Source organism: Lachnellula hyalina, assembly GCF_007821495.1.
Source record: "Lachnellula hyalina strain CBS 185.66 chromosome Unknown contig00115, whole genome shotgun sequence".
NCBI classification, from domain to species: Eukaryota; Fungi; Ascomycota; class Leotiomycetes; order Helotiales; family Lachnaceae; genus Lachnellula; species Lachnellula hyalina.
Genome location: NW_022157229.1, coordinates 57574 through 79556, shown reverse-complemented (window position 1 = coordinate 79556; position 21983 = coordinate 57574). Strand labels below are relative to the sequence as shown.

At 48.5% G+C, this 21983-nt stretch overlaps 9 protein-coding genes across 9 annotated transcripts; 4 read left to right on the top strand and 5 right to left on the bottom strand.

Annotated features, from left to right (window-relative positions):
* Positions 1–2348: 2348 nt before the first annotated feature.
* LHYA1_G007230 (uncharacterized protein) lies at positions 2349–3706 on the top strand (the record flags this gene model as incomplete). Its single annotated transcript, XM_031152160.1, has 2 exons — positions 2349–2794; positions 2899–3706. The coding sequence occupies 2 exons, from the start codon at positions 2349–2351 to the stop codon at positions 3704–3706; spliced, it is 1254 nt and encodes a 417-aa protein (XP_031003644.1).
* Positions 3707–3851: 145 nt separating this feature from the next.
* LHYA1_G007229 (putative oxidoreductase) lies at positions 3852–5061 on the bottom strand (the record flags this gene model as incomplete). The annotated part of the gene is made up of 5 exons (XM_031152159.1): positions 3852–4055; positions 4136–4204; positions 4276–4587; positions 4670–4891; positions 4984–5061. 5 exons carry the CDS (start codon positions 5059–5061, stop codon positions 3852–3854), a joined length of 885 nt encoding a protein of 294 aa, XP_031003641.1.
* An 868-nt stretch (positions 5062–5929) lies between these two features.
* Positions 5930–8084, top strand: LHYA1_G007228 (uncharacterized protein; the record flags this gene model as incomplete). Its single annotated transcript, XM_031152158.1, has 4 exons — positions 5930–6038; positions 6102–6472; positions 6516–6793; positions 6845–8084. 4 exons carry the CDS (start codon positions 5930–5932, stop codon positions 8082–8084), a joined length of 1998 nt encoding a protein of 665 aa, XP_031003642.1.
* A 138-nt stretch (positions 8085–8222) lies between these two features.
* Positions 8223–9440, bottom strand: LHYA1_G007227 (UPF0676 protein; the record flags this gene model as incomplete). Its single annotated transcript, XM_031152157.1, has 3 exons — positions 8223–8461; positions 8529–8961; positions 9090–9440. 3 exons carry the CDS (start codon positions 9438–9440, stop codon positions 8223–8225), a joined length of 1023 nt encoding a protein of 340 aa, XP_031003639.1.
* Positions 9441–10315: 875 nt separating this feature from the next.
* On the top strand, positions 10316–12753 carry fsa6_7 (Fusarisetin A cluster transcription factor; the record flags this gene model as incomplete). The annotated part of the gene is made up of 3 exons (XM_031152156.1): positions 10316–10801; positions 10848–12614; positions 12664–12753. The coding sequence occupies 3 exons, from the start codon at positions 10316–10318 to the stop codon at positions 12751–12753; spliced, it is 2343 nt and encodes a 780-aa protein (XP_031003640.1).
* A 104-nt stretch (positions 12754–12857) lies between these two features.
* On the bottom strand, positions 12858–13520 carry BLVRB (Flavin reductase (NADPH); the record flags this gene model as incomplete). The annotated part of the gene is made up of 1 exon (XM_031152155.1): positions 12858–13520. The coding sequence occupies one exon, from the start codon at positions 13518–13520 to the stop codon at positions 12858–12860; it is 663 nt and encodes a 220-aa protein (XP_031003637.1).
* A 2793-nt stretch (positions 13521–16313) lies between these two features.
* Sugct_0 (Succinate--hydroxymethylglutarate CoA-transferase) lies at positions 16314–18100 on the bottom strand (the record flags this gene model as incomplete). Its single annotated transcript, XM_031152154.1, has 4 exons — positions 16314–16744; positions 16802–17351; positions 17401–17782; positions 17844–18100. 4 exons carry the CDS (start codon positions 18098–18100, stop codon positions 16314–16316), a joined length of 1620 nt encoding a protein of 539 aa, XP_031003638.1.
* An 892-nt stretch (positions 18101–18992) lies between these two features.
* On the top strand, positions 18993–19961 carry LHYA1_G007223 (putative oxidoreductase; the record flags this gene model as incomplete). Its single annotated transcript, XM_031152153.1, has 2 exons — positions 18993–19608; positions 19726–19961. Coding segments are annotated over 2 exons (852 nt in total), but the record flags the coding sequence as incomplete, so codon positions are not given.
* A 371-nt stretch (positions 19962–20332) lies between these two features.
* On the bottom strand, positions 20333–21693 carry LHYA1_G007222 (uncharacterized protein; the record flags this gene model as incomplete). The annotated part of the gene is made up of 3 exons (XM_031152152.1): positions 20333–20759; positions 20819–21001; positions 21059–21693. 3 exons carry the CDS (start codon positions 21691–21693, stop codon positions 20333–20335), a joined length of 1245 nt encoding a protein of 414 aa, XP_031003636.1.
* Positions 21694–21983: the final 290 nt, after the last annotated feature.

Here is a 21983-nt window from a genome sequence, read left to right as displayed (position 1 = left end):
CCTCTAGCATTATCGTATGGCGGATGTGGGCCCCAAGTACGTTTCGATATATAGGTCCGTTCTCAGCTATGATCCATTGCTGCAGGTTGTCAAATTGTTCGTGAACGGCATCTAGGTAGTTTGGCATAAGGCGGTCGGGTATTTCTAGAACCTCAGCCGACTCGAACCTTTCGGTTTCCCATTCTTTCCAGGTCTCGGATAGATGTTTGCAAGCAGAGAGAACCGCTGTAGTCTGAGGACCAAATTTGTAATTGCCCTCTGAGACACACCGTTCGAGACAAAGACGAAAGGCTTGTCGGCCTTTGGGGCTCGTCAAGAAGCCGTGCATATTTACGCTAGGAGCAGGAACTTGGACATGGGATCGCCCTCGAAGTCGTACCATTTCCATAGTCATGGCAACCAAGTCACCAGTCGGAAGGTGAGGACCTAGATTAAACTGCGGACGAGTTCGTAGATGGATCGCAGATTGTCCAGTCTCATCTAGGAGACTGAGAGAAGTCACAATCTCATCCTTCGTTCCAATAGTGAATCGAGGTATATGAATCCCCGCATCACCACTGATGATTCCGAATCCGAGGAGGTCCGCTCCGGTGGAGGGAATGTATCTCTGCTCCTTTAGTTTGATGAAACCACGAAGAAGACCAGAACGAAAGGTTGCACGCCAATCTTCGTTCCCGGTATAGCTATATTGTAGCAAAATTCCAAGCGACCTCACATTTGTGGATGTCATTACCTGAAAACGACCCTCGGCCTTGAGACTTCCATCATAGGGCCGGAAATCCTTCCATCGCATACCCATACGTCTCGCCATGATGGCAATATCAGAAACAGTGCAGACCGCGAGGGGACGCACCACATCCGGGAGCTGGAAATCCCATGATCGTTCCTGAAAACAAAGAGCAGGGAGACTGATCCCCGGAGTATCTGATAAGCCATTCCGTGCACCCAGCGTATGCAGTTGATGTAAGAACATCACCCAGCATACTGTCTCGTTGATATTCCGAACACCCTGCGAAGAAGCGTGCGGATGTAGAGACATGGTAACTGCTCTAGAATTGGTATCACCTTCAATCAAGACCTGACCTGGTCTGTCCGGCCCAGTGCTAGTCATGAATATTTTCGGCGTGGTGTACAGAGTCTCGAACCGAAACTCCCGCCATCGCCATCTCAGACGTGTGCGTGTTGCCCATTCTCCCATTACAGATCTCTGGCACCGGCGATAGCCATCGGCTGTCGCAAAGTATTGTTGAAGCAGCTGGCCCAAGGCTGTCACGAATGCGACCAGCGCAATGGCGAGTGCTGTTGCTGCGATGCTAACATCTGCGGTGCCCATGTCGATCAAAGGGCGACCGCCAAATTCAAATATATCAGAGAAACATCATCTGTCGTGGTTTTCGTTGTTGAATATCATCCTTTGCGGTTTTGTTCTGCTTCAGCCACTTCTAATTTCAGTGAAGGAGAAGTACCACGTGACGTTCACCTTTAATCTCGTCCAATATTGCTTCAGCTGTTTCACCGCAAGGATACGGAAGATCATAACCTCCTTCGTGTGATCATTTCATCTGCCAGGAAGTCACTTACCTTTGGTATCTTTTCAAGAGAAATCATTAAATACCTCCGTACAATGCAGCCACACCTTCAACCTCCACATCGCGATTCTACCCCAATCCCGCCGCACAGAAGATGCCTCCTATTGCTTGTACTTCTATACCTCTGTATGCGTTTGTGTTCAAAGCTCGTAGGCGCAAATTGCTCTCAGCAGTCGGTCGTGAGCAGATCCTGCCGTTCTTCCCGAGGGAGTGCAGTGCCCGTTGCCCAACCTAAGGGTTTACGAGTAAGGTCTAAGCTTATTCGAGAATTTGCGTATAATATACTCGGTAAATACAAGGGTAAATACAAATCAAGGGTATTATGGTCGGGATCTATCTGATGCCGAACACTACGGAGGTAAATCTACCACCGTAAACACCAAACTTGACTAATGTGGGAAGTGATGTGCAGGTACCGCCCCGACATCCGTAGAGGTTTTCCTTAGTTTCGAGACTACGAGTCTGTGTGTTATCCTCAACGCCATCAGCGCATCATACCCCTTTCTATAATCTCACTGGTTATCATTTTGACATCATGGCATGGCCAATTGGCAATCATGAATGACAGCTTCTCGAGTTGGGTGGAGGGAGTACTCGAGTAATGTACGTATATTTGTTAGGTCCAAGCCAAGGTCCACGGTTTCTTTATTACCCTCTCTGTGTACTCCATCTATTTCCTTATAGAGTAAACTTTTCTATAGAGTAAACTTTGTTTTTCGTCTCAATTCCAATTCCAATCTCAAAACTTCGCTCATCAACATGCGTTGCTCTATTCTTGCCTTCGCTGGCGGCCTTGCTGCCCAGTCTCTTCAGCTTGCAGCTGGTCAATCTGCTCAATTTCTATCATCGAATCCTGGCGGAGCTATTCCAGCCATGGTCCAGGCACCAAGCACCTCTGGATTCATGCAGTCAACAATCCAACCATCCAGAGGAGGTCTGTCTGTCTGCGTCTCTGGAATAGTGCCCGTGCAAGTCAGCACCGCAATGAACATGGCCTTCAACTTTTCCGTGCCCGATAATCAAACTGGGGTGACCCAGACATTCCTCTCAATGATTTCAAGCGCTTCTCCTTTTGTGCAACAGCTCATGGCCGGAACGCAGTCTGTGAATGGGACCTACAATATCGGCGGGACTTTGTGTACCCCAGCGAACAATACCACGCCGAAAACGGTCGAGATCCTTACCCATGGCATTGGCTTCGACAGGTATACATATCCGTGTCTAATTTCTGATGTACGGTACTGATAAGGTATTTAGATATTACTGGGACTTTGCTCCAGGCTATTCTTATGTTGACGTTGCTACCCAGGCTGGCCACGCAACGTTTGTCACACCTCCCCAAATTCTCATTTGCAGTTGACCTGACCATCCGCAGTTTCTTTTATGACCGTCTTGGTGTAGGGCAATCATCCAAGCCCGATGCATTGACCATACAGAGTCCTCTTGAATTGGAAATCCTCCAGTCTCTCATCACGAAGCTTAAGAATGGTACCTTGAGCAACATTACGCCTACCACCATTGTTGGTACGGGACACTCTTACGGCAGCTCTCTCGTTCAAGGAATTACCTCAAAATACCCCAGCTCACTCAACACGGCCATCCTCACTGGATTTTCAGTAAACTCGACAGGATCTTCAGCTTTCGTCGCTGCCTTGAATCTCGCCATTGCGTCGCAGAATCAGCCCTTGCGATTTAGCGGCCTCAGCAACGGCTACCTTGTCTCTAGTACCTCGATCTCCAACCAGCTCGCATTCCTGCATGCCCAGAACTTTGATCCCAACGTGCTCAGTCTAGCCGAGGCAACCAAAGGTTCCGTCACGTTCGGCGAGCTCTTCACCCTGTCGGCAGTGGTAGCCCCCGCTGCCAACTTCACTGGTTCGGTCGCTGTCGTGAACGGAGACAGTGACCTTCCCTTCTGCACTGGAAACTGCTCCTACCCAACCAATCTCGCCCAGGCAGCCATTACAATGCTATATCCAAAGACGAATGTTACGGGCACTTACGTGGCCCCTCTTACCGGCCATGGTATCAATTTTCACTACTCCGCCGTGGCGGCTTACCACTACATCCAAGACTTCATCGCGAAGGGCACCTCGTCAAACAGCACCTCCACATAAAGCTAGCTTTAGGGACCACCAGGAGGGAAACACAGACTCTAGAAGAGTAATAATGTAAACCTAAAATGTATAATCGCCAAATAGTATCCCAATCAGTTTTACAACTAGTCAAGAATAACGAACCACAATAACGCAACAGACCTGCTCAGATATACGCGCTAGTTTCGCGCTCACAGTATCTCCAGAACTTTGCCGTCTTCTGCACATTTGCAATATCCTTTGGCAACGGCTCAATGCGTCCCCATGCTATAACGTAACCGCCACGTATATTTTCTCTTGTAAGCTCAGGAGAGAACGCAGCGTATAGCTCTGTATATGCTCCATATACTGCAGGCTTGAAGAGAAGACTCTTCATTCAGGGCGATATCAGCGCTGTGTTTTTCTTTTTTCCCTTCGTTTGAGCACGGTTTGATAGTATATCGTACGTACCATCATCATGCGCCCAAGTAAAGGCATCGTCTTCTGTAATTCGGTACGCATCAATCCCGGATGCACTGACTTAATTCCTGCGTCAGTATGGGTCCACAGACTCGACAAAAGCTAACTCTACAGAGTCAAGGCAGACTCACAACGCTCATGATACCGTCCTGCGCAAGCCTTGTCGCAAACTCCGAAGCCAGCCACGCGCTGCCTACTTTGCTCTGCATGTAATTCGGAAAGACCTTGGGGATTGCCTTTGGACCGCCTGCGTCATTGAATACCATTCCACCCGGCGGCTGACCTAGGGATAGATAGGATGCGATCCAGAGGATTCTTACGCTATTCGACGGCGCTGGGATTGGTGTTATCGCTGCGGCTGCTGTGCGTTTCAGAACGTCGAGGAGAAGATGAGTTAGGACGAATGGTCCTAAACAGTGGGTTCCGATCTCTAGATCGTGACCCTGAATTTCAGCAACCAACATTAGCTTGCATATTCATCATACCCAAGATTTCAACCACCGGTCCGCCACACTCCCAGCTTACCAATCTCGTCCTACTCCCAACAGGCGGTTCCATCACCCCAGCATTATGCACCAAGACATCCAGCCTATTCTCCTGCGCTAGAAACTGCTCCACGGCCGCTTTGATCGTGCCTAGATCCGCTACGTCTATCACCAACGGCACCAGACGCCCCTTGGTGCCTGGAATATAACAGACGGCTAGCTCAAATCCTGCCCCGGATGCGGAACCGGTGATTATGAAGACCTGTTGTTGTTAGGATGAATGGTGGGTATGTATGTTGGGGATGCGGGGGTGGGGAATAGCATGGGGTTGGAGAGCTTGAGGGAGGGAGGTACTTTTCCTGTTTGGTCACCTAGGTCCTGCTCTGTGAAAGAGGGGGCGGGTGGGAAGATGGCTGAGAAGAGTGATACCATGTTTGCGGGTTTTAAGTGAGTGATGAGAGGGCTATGAATAAACCAAAGCGAACAGCAGGTCTGAGGGGGCGTTGTTGTATATATATTCATTCATATGCATTTTGATGACGGACTAGTTGTACCTACCGCAACGACCTGTATGGAGTTAGATACGCAATGCGTTCATCTCCTCCATGGACTTAAGAGTCCCTAAATCCATGATAGCCTTCAAAAATCCACTGCAAATCCAATGAGTGCCGTTGGATGTTCAGTGTCGCGGAGCGGAGATATGTGTGTGTTTAGTTATAGCGGAGATATGAGGTTTTCGAGAGTCCGTTCCACACACACCGATGTAGAAAGCCCTCCCTCTGCACAAGTAACAAATCTCGTGCAGGAAGGTCAAGACTAAATATTACTAACCTCGCATGCTGGACTGAATGTCTATTTCATCGCACCTGCATAGGTCGTCAAATTCTGAGTCCCTAAGACAAGGATCCTTGACCAAGTCACGCGATCACGCGTTCCGTGCCGCAAGGTCAACTGCGTTGTTGCCTGTGCCTAATTAGGCCCGCTTGGCGCCAGTCTAAAACTTACGAGAGAAACTTACAAGAGGCACAGGCAGAAAGCTGGTTGGCAGTGAAATCGCCATTTATTTCTCACTCAAGGACGATGACTCTTGCAAGGCAAGAGTGTGGTAAAGCTTATAGTAGGACTCTTCTGTCATGCCGCAGGTCCGTGTTTTAGCGAGTACGAATTCCAACCGCCCCCTTTCGAGCTCAAGCGACGTCTCCAGACATCAAGAGAAGTGCCAACGTATTCCGAATCAGCTTTCTCAACATCACATCGGTGTGTCCGTCGGCTTTCTAGTTATAGATCGAATCAGAGCGAAATGCCGCCTAACGCTCCTAACATACCGAATGCCCGAGATCGCTACTCTAATGCTCATCTCTTCCCTAAATTTCGGGGCGTCGGGCCTCAAGACGCGGAAGAGTCAGTTGGTAAGTTGATTCCGACTGTGTTTATAACCTAAATGTCAATACCTGGTATTGACATCCCCACAGCCGGACGGCCTCTATTTGAGATCCAGACCTTGCATCATTTCCTGAATGCAGCCACAACGGGCAACTTCCCAGGGAAAAAGACAGAACTTCCACTTTGGCCAGCGGAAGAAATGCAATATTTCAGCAAGAAATACTCTGAATGGGCTCCCAAACCGTATTCTGAATTACCCGGGCCAGCAGCGGGACCGTTTGGTGCCATGGGTGGAGAATCTCCGCCTCCGATCTTCAGGGTCACGCTTGCGATGACTAGTATGGGGGATATGTTTAGCAAGCTATTCCAATTCGCTGGACAGAATTTATCTCCCGAGGAAGTTGCAAGACGTCTATCTTCAGCTGATAAGGGGCCGAGTTTCAACATCACGAAATCTAAAGTAAGTCTTCAGCCCGTGGCCAACCACCAAGCTAATTTCTTAGATCTGGTTCGGGGTCGCTCCAGTATCTGATGCACTCTGGAAATTCAGGGGATTAGACGACGAAGCCAATATTGAAGAGGCGTTGGCTATTCTTCGGTCCGTGGTTGATGTATTTGATTATTGGCGCCAGCCAGAGGTCCAAGGCAAGCTGCGAGATGTCTTTAACAAAGTTCTTCTCGAGCTGGATATCTTCAACGACGCAATACATGCTCTAAGAGCAGAGCGCGGAGAAGCTGTTCCAGACTGGAGCATCAGCAGACTCTGGGAAGAATATGTCCTGTTTGACTCCCAATTCCCCATGTAGACTTTCGTTTGCTAAATCTCCCACAGTCTCCATTTCCGTTTCATGGAGCAGCAAGCCCGTTCATGGATGTTTCAGCATCTCAAAATACTGCATATGATGTGGCTCACCCGCCTCCATGGAGCAATCGGTACGCTGCGCGAAGTAAACGAAACTCAGGCCTCTATAAAAATCGACCATTGGGCAATGATGGCCATGGAAAAGATCCTTGATATCTATCGTGACGTCGAGCTCATGCTAAGATTTCGCGCTGATGGCTTTGCCATGGCATCCGGCATCGACCCACGGTTAGCCAGCATCGATAGCCCCAGCGAAGAGCGGAACAGGATTTATTCTCAGATCGAGCACCAACGGATGACTTACCTCAATACTAGAGTGAATGACGTTTTAAATCAACACATCGCTGCCCGTCACGCGCAGGGTGCATACCCAGAATTTCTGGAACAATTCGTCGTCATCAGTGACCGTACTGTTGTCTACAAGACACTACAGCCTCATATTGAAAGCCCACCAGCTTCCAGCACAGAACCCTGGGTCCGAGATCTGAGCGAGGATACCATCGAAATGTTCGGATTCGTCATCTACCGCCTTTCCTACGCGGAAACCGACGAGAAATGGGACGCTATCCGTACGAAAATCGAAAACGGACTCGACACAGTCTGGGACGGGATCGTGGGCTCTGATAAAATCAAGCACAAAGCAGTTCTTCAATGGGTTGACGGCCGCGATGCGGATAATATCCCCGAAGGCAATCTCGACGCAGCACGACAGCACTTCCAGGCTTCCGCCAAGTCCCCTACCTTTGCCAAAGGCCTTTCCACCACTGTTTGTTTAGCTGTGACGCCCGTGAGCGTATCTTCTTACGTCCAAGATGAAGACCAATCTGATAAAGGAACTGGGGATTTCCAAGGGTTCCTGCACGCCATTGAAGCCGGTTTTGACTCAGCCAGAGTCCCTTCTTCATCTGCTCCATCTTCCACATCACGACCAGCGGCCCCCAAAGGCGGGCTGTATAAGCCTGGCTACGATGGTACGTTCAAGATTTCAGATCGGCTGGTCTGGTCGGAGCTATATGCACTGAATGTGCAGATGGGTCAGGTGCTTGGGTTTGAGGATATGTGGGCGGTTTCAGCGCGGCATCCGTGGGCTTTGTATATGGGCCCTAGTACGGGGGTGTTGAGGAGGAATTGGAGAGAGATGAAGGGGATGGGTGGACATATGGTGAAGTTGGCGAAAGAGACGTCGGAGAAGGAGAGACGAGGAAGCTAGAAATGTGTATTGCGTATTATAGCAATAGCGAGACGGTGATGCTAGCCATAGTTTTTTTTTTTTTTAAAAACATCTATAGTTTCTCCCTGATAATTGAGTCCCGCATACAGCCAGGTACTATACTGTACTCCACTTTCTTTATCTAAATATACCATCTATCTTCTTGGCCTGATATTCTCCCCATAAGACTGGTTCATACTTCTTCTGGCCCCTCTCTCCAAAGTCACCTTCGAGAGGTTCCATTACCGTATCCTTCTTCGGAATAACAAAATACGGAATCGAGAAGCGGGGTACAGTTTTCCGCTTCCCGTCTTGACTTTCATAGCTATCATCTAGAGGGGGTAGATGAACTCGATGTAGCGTAGATATAAGAAAATCTACCCATTGCGTCAGTCATGATCCACATCATCCCAAATTCCATTCATCGAAAGACAACAATCATACCATTACTCCACCTCGGAAGCACATCCCCAATATTCATCACCAGCGCCCCCTCCACCGGCCTGACATCCACCCACCTGCCCCCGCTATCCCTGACCTCCAACCCCCCCAGGTCATCCTGCCACAACAGCGTAAACGAATCAACATCCGTATGCGCACCCAGTCGATCCAGCTCGCCGCTCCTAACCGCATCCTCGTGCACAGCCGGGTAATGTCGCAGACTCAGCTCATTCTCCCCCTGGGCGTGGTATTTCAGCAGAGAGTCTTCGTCCGGAAGTCCTAGTCCTAGAGCTAGGGCGCGCAGGATGTCTTGCGCTACGTCCCAGCATGAGCTCTGGAATGAGAGCATGAAGGCGCGGAAGCCGGGGAGCAGGGTGGGGGGGATCCACACGTTGGGCTGCGAGGGGTTGTCGTCTGTCCCGAGGCCGTATGCTTCCTGATATCGTCGCATCAGCTTACATATCCATATCCACACATCCACACACACATACATAGACAAACCCAGAATAAAGGAATAAAACAAACAAACAACTCAATCCACGAGTAAGAACAGCACACACGCACAGTCCAATCCACAACATCCCTCCCCTTCTCCCCCTCCACCTCAGGCACCTGCTCCCCGCCCACACCACTCCAGCCCCTAAACACTTTACTCCCCTTCCCCCGCCCCGCCCTTCCTTTCTCCTCCTCTGACAGCGCGAAAAAACGCCGTGACCACGCAAACGCTTCTTCGATCTGCGCGCTGGGGATCCCGTGCCCGGTTATGTATACGAAGCCCGTTGAGTGACAGGCGTGCACGAGGGAGCGGGATATGGCGAGGCGTGCGGTGGGGGATGCGAAGTGGGATAGGTCGATTAGAGGGATTGGATGGGGAGGTGGAGTGGATGGGGATGGTGATAGGGGATGGGAAGACATGGCGGAAAGGGGGGTGGTGGAGATGGAAATGGGGGACGTGGAAAGGGAGATGGGTTGGTGGTGGGGTGAGGTGAGGTGAGGGGTTATTGTGAGGTTGTACTATACCCCTCACTGAAAGTCACTTGCATTTGACTATCATGCGTCGGGTAAGCCTGTGTCTCGAGTTCCAAATCCAATGTAAGATTACTAGCAATTCCAAATCGCGAAACAAATGCTGAATAGAAGTGTAATATAAGGTTTGCTCTTGGGATTTGTTAGACGTAAATTGTATGTTACTGTAGAGCTGTAGAAGCGTTCACTAGCAAACAAGCCATTCTATGTATAGAATATTGTAATTAATTAGCATTCGATTATTTCGATTCTGTAAGTTACTTATATCTTCACTCATAGCGGTTTTATATATAGCTTCAGTTTAGAGTTATGGAAATTAATAGTTCTTTATATTAGAAACAGATTGGCCTGTTGCGATAGTGAGAAGCTTGGTATGAACAGAGGGTTGTTTGCCGAACATTAGCCTTAAGTAAGTGACCATAGCCACTTCAACACTGAATCAAGTATGGAAAGTGCTATGCTATTAATCGTAAAGATATATAAATCTCTTTATCTACAAGTTGTGTCCGATCCTTATACATAGAGGGGAGAAATCACGTGTATTAGCCCCGGAAGCCGATCAGCCGGCGCCGGGAAAAACATCGTTTCCGGACTTCGACAGCCCTCCCTCCTCCGTTCCTCTACTTTTGATATCAAAGTATCGTGACATTTCAATTGATAAATCCGGCATCTCTGCATCACATCTGTAAACTCCGCATTGTTTCACAGTTTTACATACATACCTACCTACCCACCAAAGCTGAGCACAGTAGTCGGTGACTGACATGTCCGCCAATCCTGCTCCGGCAACTCCGGACCTAACACCACCAGCACCAACGTCTCCGAACCCAACCACCAGCCGCAAACGCGCTCGCCCAACAAAGTCATGCTTCGAATGTAGGCGCAAGAAGTTGAAGTGCGATCGGTTACAGCCTTGTTTGCAATGCAAGAAGCTGGGCCGAGAAGCATTGTGCACCTACGCCCATGGACCACCCGGGCCTCCAGATTCTGAAAACGCGGAGAGAAGTCCGAAGAGACCAAAGGTTGATGTCTCAAGACTCAATTCGTGGGGAGGAGAAGCGGCCAGAGATTTGAATGCTCCTATTGGGGGCTATGTGGCGACCGCCCTTCCCATGGATTACAAGACTACAGTGCAAGAGTCTACCGATAGAACGGACGAAAGCCAGTCCAAGACCTCGGGAAGACTCCAAGTCGAGGGATCAAAATCCCGGTATATTGGGCTTGGAGACCGGATGACATTGTTAGATCACGTGGGTCTCATACTTCTGCTCATTGCCTTTTACTAACAATAGCTAGTTTCCAGATGAAAAGGAATTCATTATTGGAAGCTTCACTGATGCTACAATGGCGCCTATTGTGAACGAAATGACCATCTTCCAAAGGGCTCTCCATCGCAAGATACAGCCCCTCGATCGCTTATTTGAAGACCGTACTGCACTGGTAGCAGAAATGCTAAAATCTCTCCCTGAAAACACCACCGTTGAAGCTCTCAAAGAAAGATACTTGACCAATATGGAGACTGTGCTTAGAGTAGTACATGTCCCCACCTTCAGAAGACAGTGTAGTGAGCTCCAAAGTTTTCGAACTGCTCATAATTCGACCCTTCCGTCCACGGTCCCAGAATCTGTTCTGGCTCAGTTACTGGCTATCATCTCAATTGCCAGCCGCCTGATCGATTCAAAGGATTTGAAAACCTCAGAGCAGGCTATTTCGGAAGAACGGGTCACGACTTACCTCACCCTTATCCCGAAATGGTTGGACAGTTTGAAGAGTAAGGAGCGTTTGACCATCGATTCGCTACGTGTTGAGACACTTCTTCTGATGGCGAGATTCGCTAATATGGCCACTTTACTCAATCTCTGGAAAGAGTCTGGGGGTCTCGTTCGCGCGGCAATGGCTATGGGTCTTCATCGAGATCCTGAGCATTCTTCTGATTTGTCGCCTTTCGCAAAAGAACAGCGGCGAAAACTTTGGCAAACAATCGTGGAGTTGGACCTTCAGTTTTCTCTTGCTACTGGGATGCCCTGCGCTGTTCAGTCGTCAGATATCGGCTCCAGAACACTGCTCCTCGTCAATGATGACGACCTTGTGGAAGATATGCCCAATTATCCCGTGGAAAGGCCCTTGGATGCGTGGTGTGATGCTCTACCTCAAAACCTTTTAGCCTCGGCCATGAAACCCCGCCTAGATGCTACAAACTTGCTGGCGAGGGATATCGACTTCAACGCAGACATTGATCGCATCCTTTTCCTTGCCAAATACCTCGAGCTTGGTATGCGCTCCATCCAGGCGCGCTTACCACAACAACCGAAGATGAAACAGCGATTACTCTCGGACATAATGTTGGACGTACATTTACGAAGGCCTGCAATAGCTTTGTATCAAACAGTGGCGTTGAGCGACCAAGCCTCACGTCATCCGGAAGCTAGAAAAGGTGTTCTAAGGAATTCAGTCGCGATTCTTACTCATCTCGATGCTCTAGATCCAGCCATCGCGGATCTGGACACTATCCAGTCGAAAGATTACTTGAACTTCTTCCATATTTTGTTTCGGGATGATATAATTAAATCTTCGATACTACTATGCTACGAAATTCGCGCCTTCTACTTACCAGTAATCAATTCCCCACCTGTTGATCCGGCTCTTTTGGATAACTCAGAAGAATCTATTCCGTGGACGAAACATAGCCTTACAAGGATCGTCGAAAGCACCCTCAACAGTTACCTGCAACGACTAGGAGAATTTGGGACCGACCTCAAAATCATTTTGCCATTATCTATACTTCTTCAATCTGTTAGGTTTGACGGTACCCCGGAAGGAAAACGAGATTTGATGATTAAAGGATCAGAACGTGTTCTTCAGGCATGCCGAAAGGCCATACCTCTTCCTAGGGCGCAAGATGCCCAACCGCAAAACGGAACCGCTCCGAATACACAAACACCACCACTATCAAATATGCCAACTGGTGAGAGCTGGAACCCTCATCAAGGGTTTGGCATTGTGATGCAGCTTCCATACGAAAATGGAATCCCTCAGCCTATTGGCAATGGGGACTTCAATCCTGTAAGCACCTACATTTCTTCCGTTAAAATGAGCTAATCCGTAATGACAGAATGTGAATGGAGCTGGCGCTTTCCCAAACTTCGAATTGGGATTTTCGGATTGGGATCTTATGGACCAGTCATGGTTTGGAAGTTATTAAGCCATCTCACGGACATAGATGAAACCGATCTCGTTCAACAACAATACTAGCCTTCTCTTGCTGAGATACAAAGCACCTACTTGCACGTATACGCCGCCAATCCCTCAATCAGCAATCACAGGCGTCATCCCATTCCACTCACCGCTTCCAGAACACTTCACAAGGAATCCCGCCACACTCGCCCGACTGGCCTTCGGCATCATCCCAATACCCTTCCCCTGGTCCCCCCATACCGTAACCTCCTTCCTCTCCCCATCCTTCAACATAGCCGGTTTCACAATCGTCCAGTCCAGCCCACTACTCCTTATAACCTTCTCGCCTCCAAGATGGTCTTTATACCCGTACGCCACACCGCTATGGTTCAAGATAAACCTCATCGGCAAGATCAAATTCGGCATCGAGTCTCCAACCCCAAACGCAGACATGGTAACCAACCTCCTAATCCCGTGCGTCTTCATTACAGCTATAAGGGCTATATGCGCGTCTGTCATCATGGACGGTGGCGAGATGGGCGCGCTGAACGGGCTATCGCTCGCGCGGACGGAGGCGAGAGTGACTATTACGGCGGTTGGCTGGACGGGGGAAGACACGATGGCGTTTTCGATTGAAGGACCTGTCAGGTCTCCTTCGATGATCGTCAGTCCGCTGGCTGGACTGAGGGATGCTTGCTTCCGGACCAGTGCGGTTATCGTATGGCCTTTGCTAAGCGCTTCTTCGATGACAACCCGCCCGGTCCGTCCACTGCCGCCGATTATGAGGATTTGCATGTTGAGGGGCTGAGTGAAGATATCTTCAGAGTTTAGTCCTGTCTATCTTCAGGATCGTGAATTCGTGAGCAAGTAAATCAGTTGGGGGAAGACTTTTGCTGCAAAACGTTGTAAAAGTCGGCTGGCGTGAGTGAGTGTTATTTATGGTGGTGATCAATATATAAATAAGATATTTCTCTGCAGGCTCTTATGGATATGATGTATGGAATATTCGTTCTGTCTACTGAGAAAGCAGAAGGCATACCGACGTACTTATACTTTCTCGTAAACTTTTAGCTGTCTTACTCCTTTACTGGGTCAATAAATCCGGACGGGCTTAAGTCCGGTTTCCTGTCGGATCCGAGGGCTCTAGCCATTTAAGCATTGGCTTGTAAGCGACTACTATAGTACCATCCAGGACTTTCTCTTGCACGAGGCAAAGCTTATATTGTTTGTCCTTAAACATCTCAAACAGGTCCGCTTGGGAAATAAGCAGCCGTTCGAATGCCTGCTTTTCTCGGGTGATTTGACTAATGATAGTCTCCAGTGGCTTCTCATCCGATTTCTAGAACTGGCGCTGGTCTTGTATTAGCATAACGCACGTGAGTGTAATCAGGAAGCTTACCCGTTCATCCCCCCATACCGTAGCAAAAACTCGACGGGCCTTCTATTGACGGTCCATTATATAATTCGCATCCAAATTTCATCTCCGCAGCTTCTTCAAGTATATGAGCGCCCGAATGCCAGAAGACTTGTTTGCCTTGAGGATGTCCAAAGCCAAGGATTCCAGTTCGCAGCTCTTCTCCAAAGGCCTATTCAAGTCCGATAATACGCCATTCACTTAGCGACAATAGCGCTCTCAAATAATGACTTTGAAAATGCTCGTACAATGGAACCAGCAGTCGTCACCCATAATGTGCTATCTGCGACTCTATTCTTAGAGAAGCTGACTCGAATCGTTTCGCGTGATTCATTATTGGGCTTTTCGTTTTACGTTGTTTTGACCTTATTCTAGACAGATATGGAATACTGTAAAAAGTCTGGGACAGTCCAATCTAGGTATAAGTCAAGTTAGCATTTGACAGGAAACTAAGATCATGTAGCAATTATTACTTCATCTTCATCTTCGTGCTCTATCGCAACATGGGTGATTCTAATCCTCAGTCTTCAGTGCTCTTCTCACTCACTCGCCGAAGTGACCAACCCAAGACTTTCAACCCACCCAGTGTAGAGAATAATACACCAATATAATACCGTACTGCGTATTGTATGGCTCCAGTCCAGCTCTATCTTGTATTAGGGCCATGAAATATAGGGATCGCTATACTAACTTGATGTAACACGCATGTCGTTATATTAGTCATATATGGGTGTATTGCGGGGCCGTTTTAAGAGGCATTTAGAGCGCAATTTGCCTTGAAAATCATAATTTCTTGCAGTTCATCCCCCCTTTTAGCCTTTCCAAGTGGGTCTAAGCGGGTCTAAGCGGGTTGTAGCTTGGTCTTATGCAGGTGCATAAAAGATTATGCTATATCATAATAACTTATGCTATATTATAACCATATATGCTAGATTATACGATATTCATGCCTATATTATATTAGTTAGTAATACAATATCACCCTTTATATTTTAGTGCTATACAGTCTGCTGGCCCCTATATTATAGTCCGTATCAAGCTTCCGGATATGACCAATATATATTGTTGAATATTATTCTCTACACTGAACCCACCTCGTCTAGCCTTGCCACATATATCTGTGTCTCCAATCCCCAGGCCAAGCAAATGCGCACAGTGCCATTCTTACACTCCCGTCTACGGTATAGATGAGACCTGTACCCGCGGACACGCTGTGCGAGGGCACCAGCCTCGAATGGAGAGGGCCGTCATAAAACCGGAACAAAGGACGGCTTCTAATAACAGTATAGTAACACCTCAGACGTCAACGCAACACTGTACAGAATTCCGATCCTCGATGGTTTGCCCCCATAATCTCAGACCTCCGCTTCATAAAACAAGCGTTTGATCTTATTATACCTACTAGAAAACTAACCTTAACTATCTATTAAGCGCATATAAGTTAAAGAGCTAGAACCATTCTCTGAAAATTCACTCTCTTCAACTTCTTCTTCATAGAGAAGATATCGTGATCTGTCTTTCCTGAATCAGGCTAGTGATTCTACTTTAAGAGTCAGGGTCCATTCCAAACCGAACCTCTTGAATGAACCCGGAATACTAGAAGAGGAGTCTTTTCAAGGCCAGGCCATGCAACGAATCCGAATGCCTTTCTTACTCCCCAGCCCACAGCAAAGACGGGAAGTGTGCTTGCACGGTGCACCTATGCGTGCGCAGTGACCACCAGCCTCAGCTTCGACAGAATAAGGATATACCAAACAGAAACGGCGGGACGGGGCGGTATGGGGAAATTTGGTATAACATTCACGCGCTTGAACTTCTCCTGAAACAAGAACAGGACACGGAACTGCCAATAGGTGTACTATCAGGATAGAAGAAGTCGAAACCCGCTTAAGACTAGTACTAGAGTGGGGAGATACTCATGCTCGAGTTTCGGGTCTTTCGGAGCACTAGAGACTTGATATTATCGCTGCTTTTGTATTTGATACTCTCGTTCGCTCGATGCATGGTGACATAGACCCGGATATAAACTTATGGATAATTTACTGATATATAGCCATCAACCTCTAAGGCTCGATATTCTTCAAGATACTATATAAACCAACGCTGAACTATTTCTCATTTTAAGCTTCAGATTGCTTCGGTGCTGTAACTAAAGTGCTAGACATTTATGCCATCTAATTCCATTCAATGTTATTGTTAGACCAACCACGTGGACCCGACGGCGTCAAGTAATCCACCTTGGACTTGGAGAGCTCAAACGGCGCACCAAGAATAGAAATCTCTCTATCCTCATTCCAGTTCTTACCTGACATCTTGGTGTAGAATTCTGGGGTCTGCAGCAGACCAGGACGGCTCTCGGTCACCGCTGCTACCATCTTTGCAAACATGGATCCCATCTCATCATAGTGGCGGGCCTCGAAACTTGGGTTACGCGCCAGGATGGCCTTGCCTTGATCTGGCGTGTATTGCCCAAGGCGGTAATACCAGATGTTGTACTGGACGATACTGATGTCAATGTCGAAGGTGATATCGTTGTGCGCGCGCTTCTGCAATGCTTGAACAATGGCCGCGGCTCCGATGATTCCAGTTTGGTAGTCCGAGTTGGCTAGTATACAGTGTCAGGACATCAATTCGTTTGTAGGAAAGTCCTAGCTTTACTTACGGAGTAGAGGCACAACAGGCTCATTCAAGCCTAGGAACTCTCCCTGCATCCAGGAAAGACCAGCAAAGCAGTCTGCAATCTGTTGCCACCCAGTACGGTACGACAAGGGGCCTACCCATCCATAGCAATTCTCACGCACGTAGATGAGCGATGGATTGATCTTGCGAAGTGTCGCTGCATCGAAGCCCAACTTTGCGATCGATTGAGGCCTGTAGCCATCGATGAAGACGTCCGCACCTGCAAGAATCTTGTTCAAGACTGCCTTGCCCTCTTCCGTCTTGAGATTGATGTCTACATCCCTCTTGCCAGTATTGATGTCAAGCAGGCATACACTTGTGTCAGGTATACCCTTGTAGGAGACTTTGATAACATCGGCGCCAAGGACTGCGAGCAGCTTCGAGACAGTTGGGCCAGCAACGGCCCGCGTGTGGTCTACAACTCGTATGCCAGCAAGTGGTCTATAATCTGTATCAGCTACAGATGGCCACTGCTTTTTGGGGGCGCTATGTGGCGTCAATGAGAACATTGGCTCTTTTTCCAAGATTTTTGTCTGTACGGCGTCAGTCCTATTAAAGAGCGAGGCGGAGCATGATGCTTACGTGTGGATGAGCCCAGAACTCTTCGACGGTGTTGCAGATACAGCCGGCTTGTTTGAACTCGTCGTTGGCAGTTCTATCAATGTCCTCGGCATTCCACTGAGCTACCTTTTCGGCATATATGGCTTGAGCCTCCTTGTGGGTGACATCCTGTTCGGGCACGCCAACCATTCGCATAGAGTGTGTTGCATTCATGGATCCATGCAAATGAAACCATCGCTTGTCTTTACACTGATAGATGTTGGTGAGTTGCTGATGGATAGGCTTAGTCATCTTAAAATGGTCGGACTCTGCCAGGGCATCACCAATTGCCTTGGATTTTACAAAGGACTCTCCCTCAATTGTAGGTAATAGGATGCCCATCAAAAAGAGGGTTGCCTTGTCACTACAAATTGGAACGAGTTAGTCTCATATATTCGCCATCGTGTCATGGGCTTATTACTTACGTGTTGACAGTAACCTCCTGTTTTACTCCATAGCGTTCTTCGGCCACGGCCGCAGCTAATGCGCCCAACAGCCCGGAGAGCGATGAAGCAGATTCGGTTATCTTCAAGGGGGTAGGAATGAAAGGTTTGCTGTCGCCAATAAACTTGACGTTTCGGGCGGCTGCTTTCACCTCAGGTGTCCAGCCAAGTCGATCATCAGCGATAATGTTTTCGACGAGAATCCGGGCGGACTCATTCTGCACATTGTAATCGGCCATTTTAGAAGAGTCTGTTTGATGTAGTAAAAGATGAGAGAAACTGCTGTTGAATAAATAGTCGGCGAACGAGAAGTATATAACTGCCGCAGCTACAAATGTTTAAATAAGGTCTTTGAATGACTACAAGCTACCATACCTTGTAAGCTCTAGGACTATAGTTGTTTACAGGCTGAGACATTCATAACTCGGACCGTTCGGCGCATCGCACTTCTTCAGCAACATAGAGGATTTCTATTACCGGCCATTGACAAACATGGCGAAACCCCACCATCTGGACAAGCAGATGACGCGAATGCTGGGTAGACAGTTTCAAGCCTCCTTTAGGCCAAAGAGCGACACACCAATAGCCTTCCTGGTATCCTGGGGCCATTTCCGTGGCACGACTGCACTGCCGTAGCACTCGCCGTCTTGGAAGCTGGTCTCGAGGACGAAGCTGTGTGTTTGGATGGAAAGTATATTGTCATGTCACTCACTGCACGTCCTAGGGTTGGGGGTTCCTGTCGGTCCGTCGTCGGCCCACGGCCCGAGAAAGGTACGTACCTATACGCTAAGCGAACCCCTCCCTGGTGTCCTTAACTCGCGCACGGATCGAGAGAGGCTGAATGTTTGAAGGTTATGTATGCCCCTTGAAGCTCAATGGACAAGATAAACTTTGGTTAAATTCTTATAAAAGATGACTTTCTCAGCCATATGGACGTCCTGTTCCTTCTCTAGTATTATTTCACTACATCACTCACACCCTTCTCCTTGCCAGACTTCTCAAAGCACCCCCTCGCATACATATATTGCTCCGAGTCTTTTCTACTATACCTAGTCAACCCCCCCCCCCCCCCTCAGCAATTCTTCAGACCCCTCATACATACGTTGTTCTATAGCCAACCCTTGATTGAAGTCAACAATGGATCAAAGCAGCCTGCGACTCAGCCGCTCCCTCCGAGGCAAGGTAGCCATCGTAACGGGCGCCGGGTGCGTAGGCGACGGAATAGGTAACGGACGCGCAGAGGCCATCCTCCTCGCTGAAGATGGCGCCTCGGTCGTCTGCGTCGACCTGTCCGAGAAAGACGCCGCCCGGACCGCAGAGATGATCAACAGCGAAGGCCACGGCGCCGCCATCCCCTGCGTAGCAGACGTCACCAAGACAGAAGACTGCGCGCGCATCGTCGAGCTGGCGCTAAAGACGTGGGGCCGCGTCGACGTCCTGATCAACAACGTGGGCATTGGCGGGATCCCTGGCACGGCCGTGGAGGTGGACATGGTGGCGTGGGGCAAGTGCATGGAGGTCAATCTGTCGAGTATGGTGCTTATGGCAAAGCATGCGATCCCGGCGATGCGCAAGAATGACGGCGAGGTCAAAGGCTCCATCGTCAATCTGAGTAGTGTTGCTGGCATGGGCGGCGGCTTGCCTCATCTCTTCTACCCGACCTCCAAGGGAGCGGCAATCAATCTGACAAAGGCCATGGCTGCCCAACATGGAAGGGAGGGCATCCGCGTTAACTGCGTAGCTCCAGGTTAGTCACTGACTCTATACCCATTTCCTGCAGATGCCGTGCAAAAGAGTTCCATTCCATGGCTTTTTAAAAAAAAAAAAACAATATTAAAAAAAAGCTTTGCTAATGCCGATGTAGGCTCACCCTGGACACCCATGGTATCCGCGAGTCCGGCAGTGACTGCGGAAATCCGCGAGTCGCGGCGAGAAGGTAACCTCCTTGGAACAGAAGGATCTGGCTGGGACACGGGCTATGCAGTCCGGTGGTTAGCTGGCCCAGAATCGAGATGGATAACTGGAACCATTGTACCGGTTGACGCGGGCGTTCTAGCTACTGTAAACCTGTCTGTACCTAAAAAGGGTTGGCAAAAGTAGGGTAGGAGATGGTTAATGATGATAGCTATATTCATATATAATGACGCTCCTCCTCTGGTCCTCCATCGGCTTCTATTGTAGGGGCTAAGCAAAGATTATCATTATTGATATGATCGAGCCTGTCCCGTGCTACATTGCGGTACAGTAGGCGGTTATGTATAGTGCAATTCGACGTAATATAATAGCGTTATTTCCTCAGACCTTTCGGCAGTAACCCCCAGAAGCCCAGCGGAGCGTCACTTACTTATATGCTATTCTTCTAACCATCATAAATAGAAGAAAACCCTTTACCAAAGATTTTCTCACAATATCATCGACCATCGAGTAATAAAATTATGAAGAGTTATATACCATATTTCTTGAATCCTATGTTATGTACAAGTAGGAGAAATCGGCTCATGCCATAAAAAATCGCAATCATTCAGTGGGAGAGTGCCCAGAAAGCCATTTGATATGAACTCGTCCAGGTGTGTTGGGAATGAAGCCGGCAAGTCCCCAAAATATGCATCCGATACGAAGTTCTCTGCTTCTATGGATTGTTGCTGTGCGTCATTCTCTGCGGACCCGTTGAACAGCAACTCCTTGGGCCTAGAACTCTTCTTCTCGATGGCTAAAACATGGTCCAGAGCGGAGCGCATGACCGTGAAATTGACCTCGACCATCCAGTTAGTCTTCTCGAGTTCCTTTAGGACAAGGATGCACGTTTCGACCTTGTTCCGTGCGAGGTCTCGCTCTAAGCGTTGCTTGGAAACCATCTGGATCAGGTGACAGTGCGTCACGGCAACGAGGGGTGCCAATCTATTGAAGGAGGTCGTTAGCTAAGTGTATGTATGTGTTGTAGTGATGGGGCTCCTAACATCCAGTGTCGGCGATACTGCAGCATTTGAAGATTGATCAGCGCTTCCAGGGTACTGGTGACCTGAGCTGATGCAGCAGTGATTTTGCGAAGGGTTTCGGATTGCCAGGACTGCATGTCTGATTTCGCGAGGCCCCGTGGAGCACCAAACAGATGAGGTCGTAAAATGCAAATGAGCGCACCTCTTTAGAAGAAATCAGCATCACTTGGTATATGGAAGTTCCAGCAATTTGTATCTTACCCGCTGCAGACCTGATAGTGATAGGCTGCTAGTTTGACCCATTTGTCAGAAGAATGGGTATCTTCTAATACCATCTGACGAGTCAGCCCCTCGGCATGTTTTAGATCGTCTTCCCAGGAATTGATCTCGTTGATGGTCGGAATATTGTCGTCTGCCATGTTCACCTTATTCAGAAACTTTTCAATAACCTCTCCTAGACGAAGGTTGTGGGTGTAGTAATTTGACAATCGGTCGATGTGACTAGATAAGTATCGATGTTGTATTGGTAACGGTAATTGCTTCAATTCCTGAAGGATTTCAGCCGAGGATGGCATTGGGATTTTGCTGTGAGACTGATTTACTCGCAGCCGTCTGCCAATCGTGACACAACCCCAAGCATCGAACATTACACAACCCCACCATATTCGATACCAGATTGACGGGCAAGAACTCTTCGAAGACACATCTGGAGACTGTGACTGGCAGGAACGTGGTAGCAAGTCTTGGCAAAGCCCTATCGCGTGCCCTATAAGTTTCCAGAGGGATGAGGCGTCCTTCTTGAATGGGGGATGCCAATATGCCATGAGCACGCCTGACTGCGCACTTGCCTCGTTGTCGTTGAGGTAGTTAAGATCGTACAGTTTCTTCCCATCCATGTCAGCAGTGTCCTTGAATAATATCAAAGTTATCAACACACTTTTGCGCGAGTATAGTAGCACTGGCTCATCTCAATTCGACTCATAAATCCAGCTGCATTTACAGCCTCAGGAGATGCAAACTGTACACTCTGATATTAGCACCATGAAGAGTTTATTTGATAGCTAAAGGAAACCTACATGCGATCCAGCTAAGAATACAGCCCATAGTAGCATCAGGTTGACGTTGGTAGGCCCCCCCTCAACATATCCGGTTAAGAATTTGTAGGCATTAACAACCGGGAGCAACA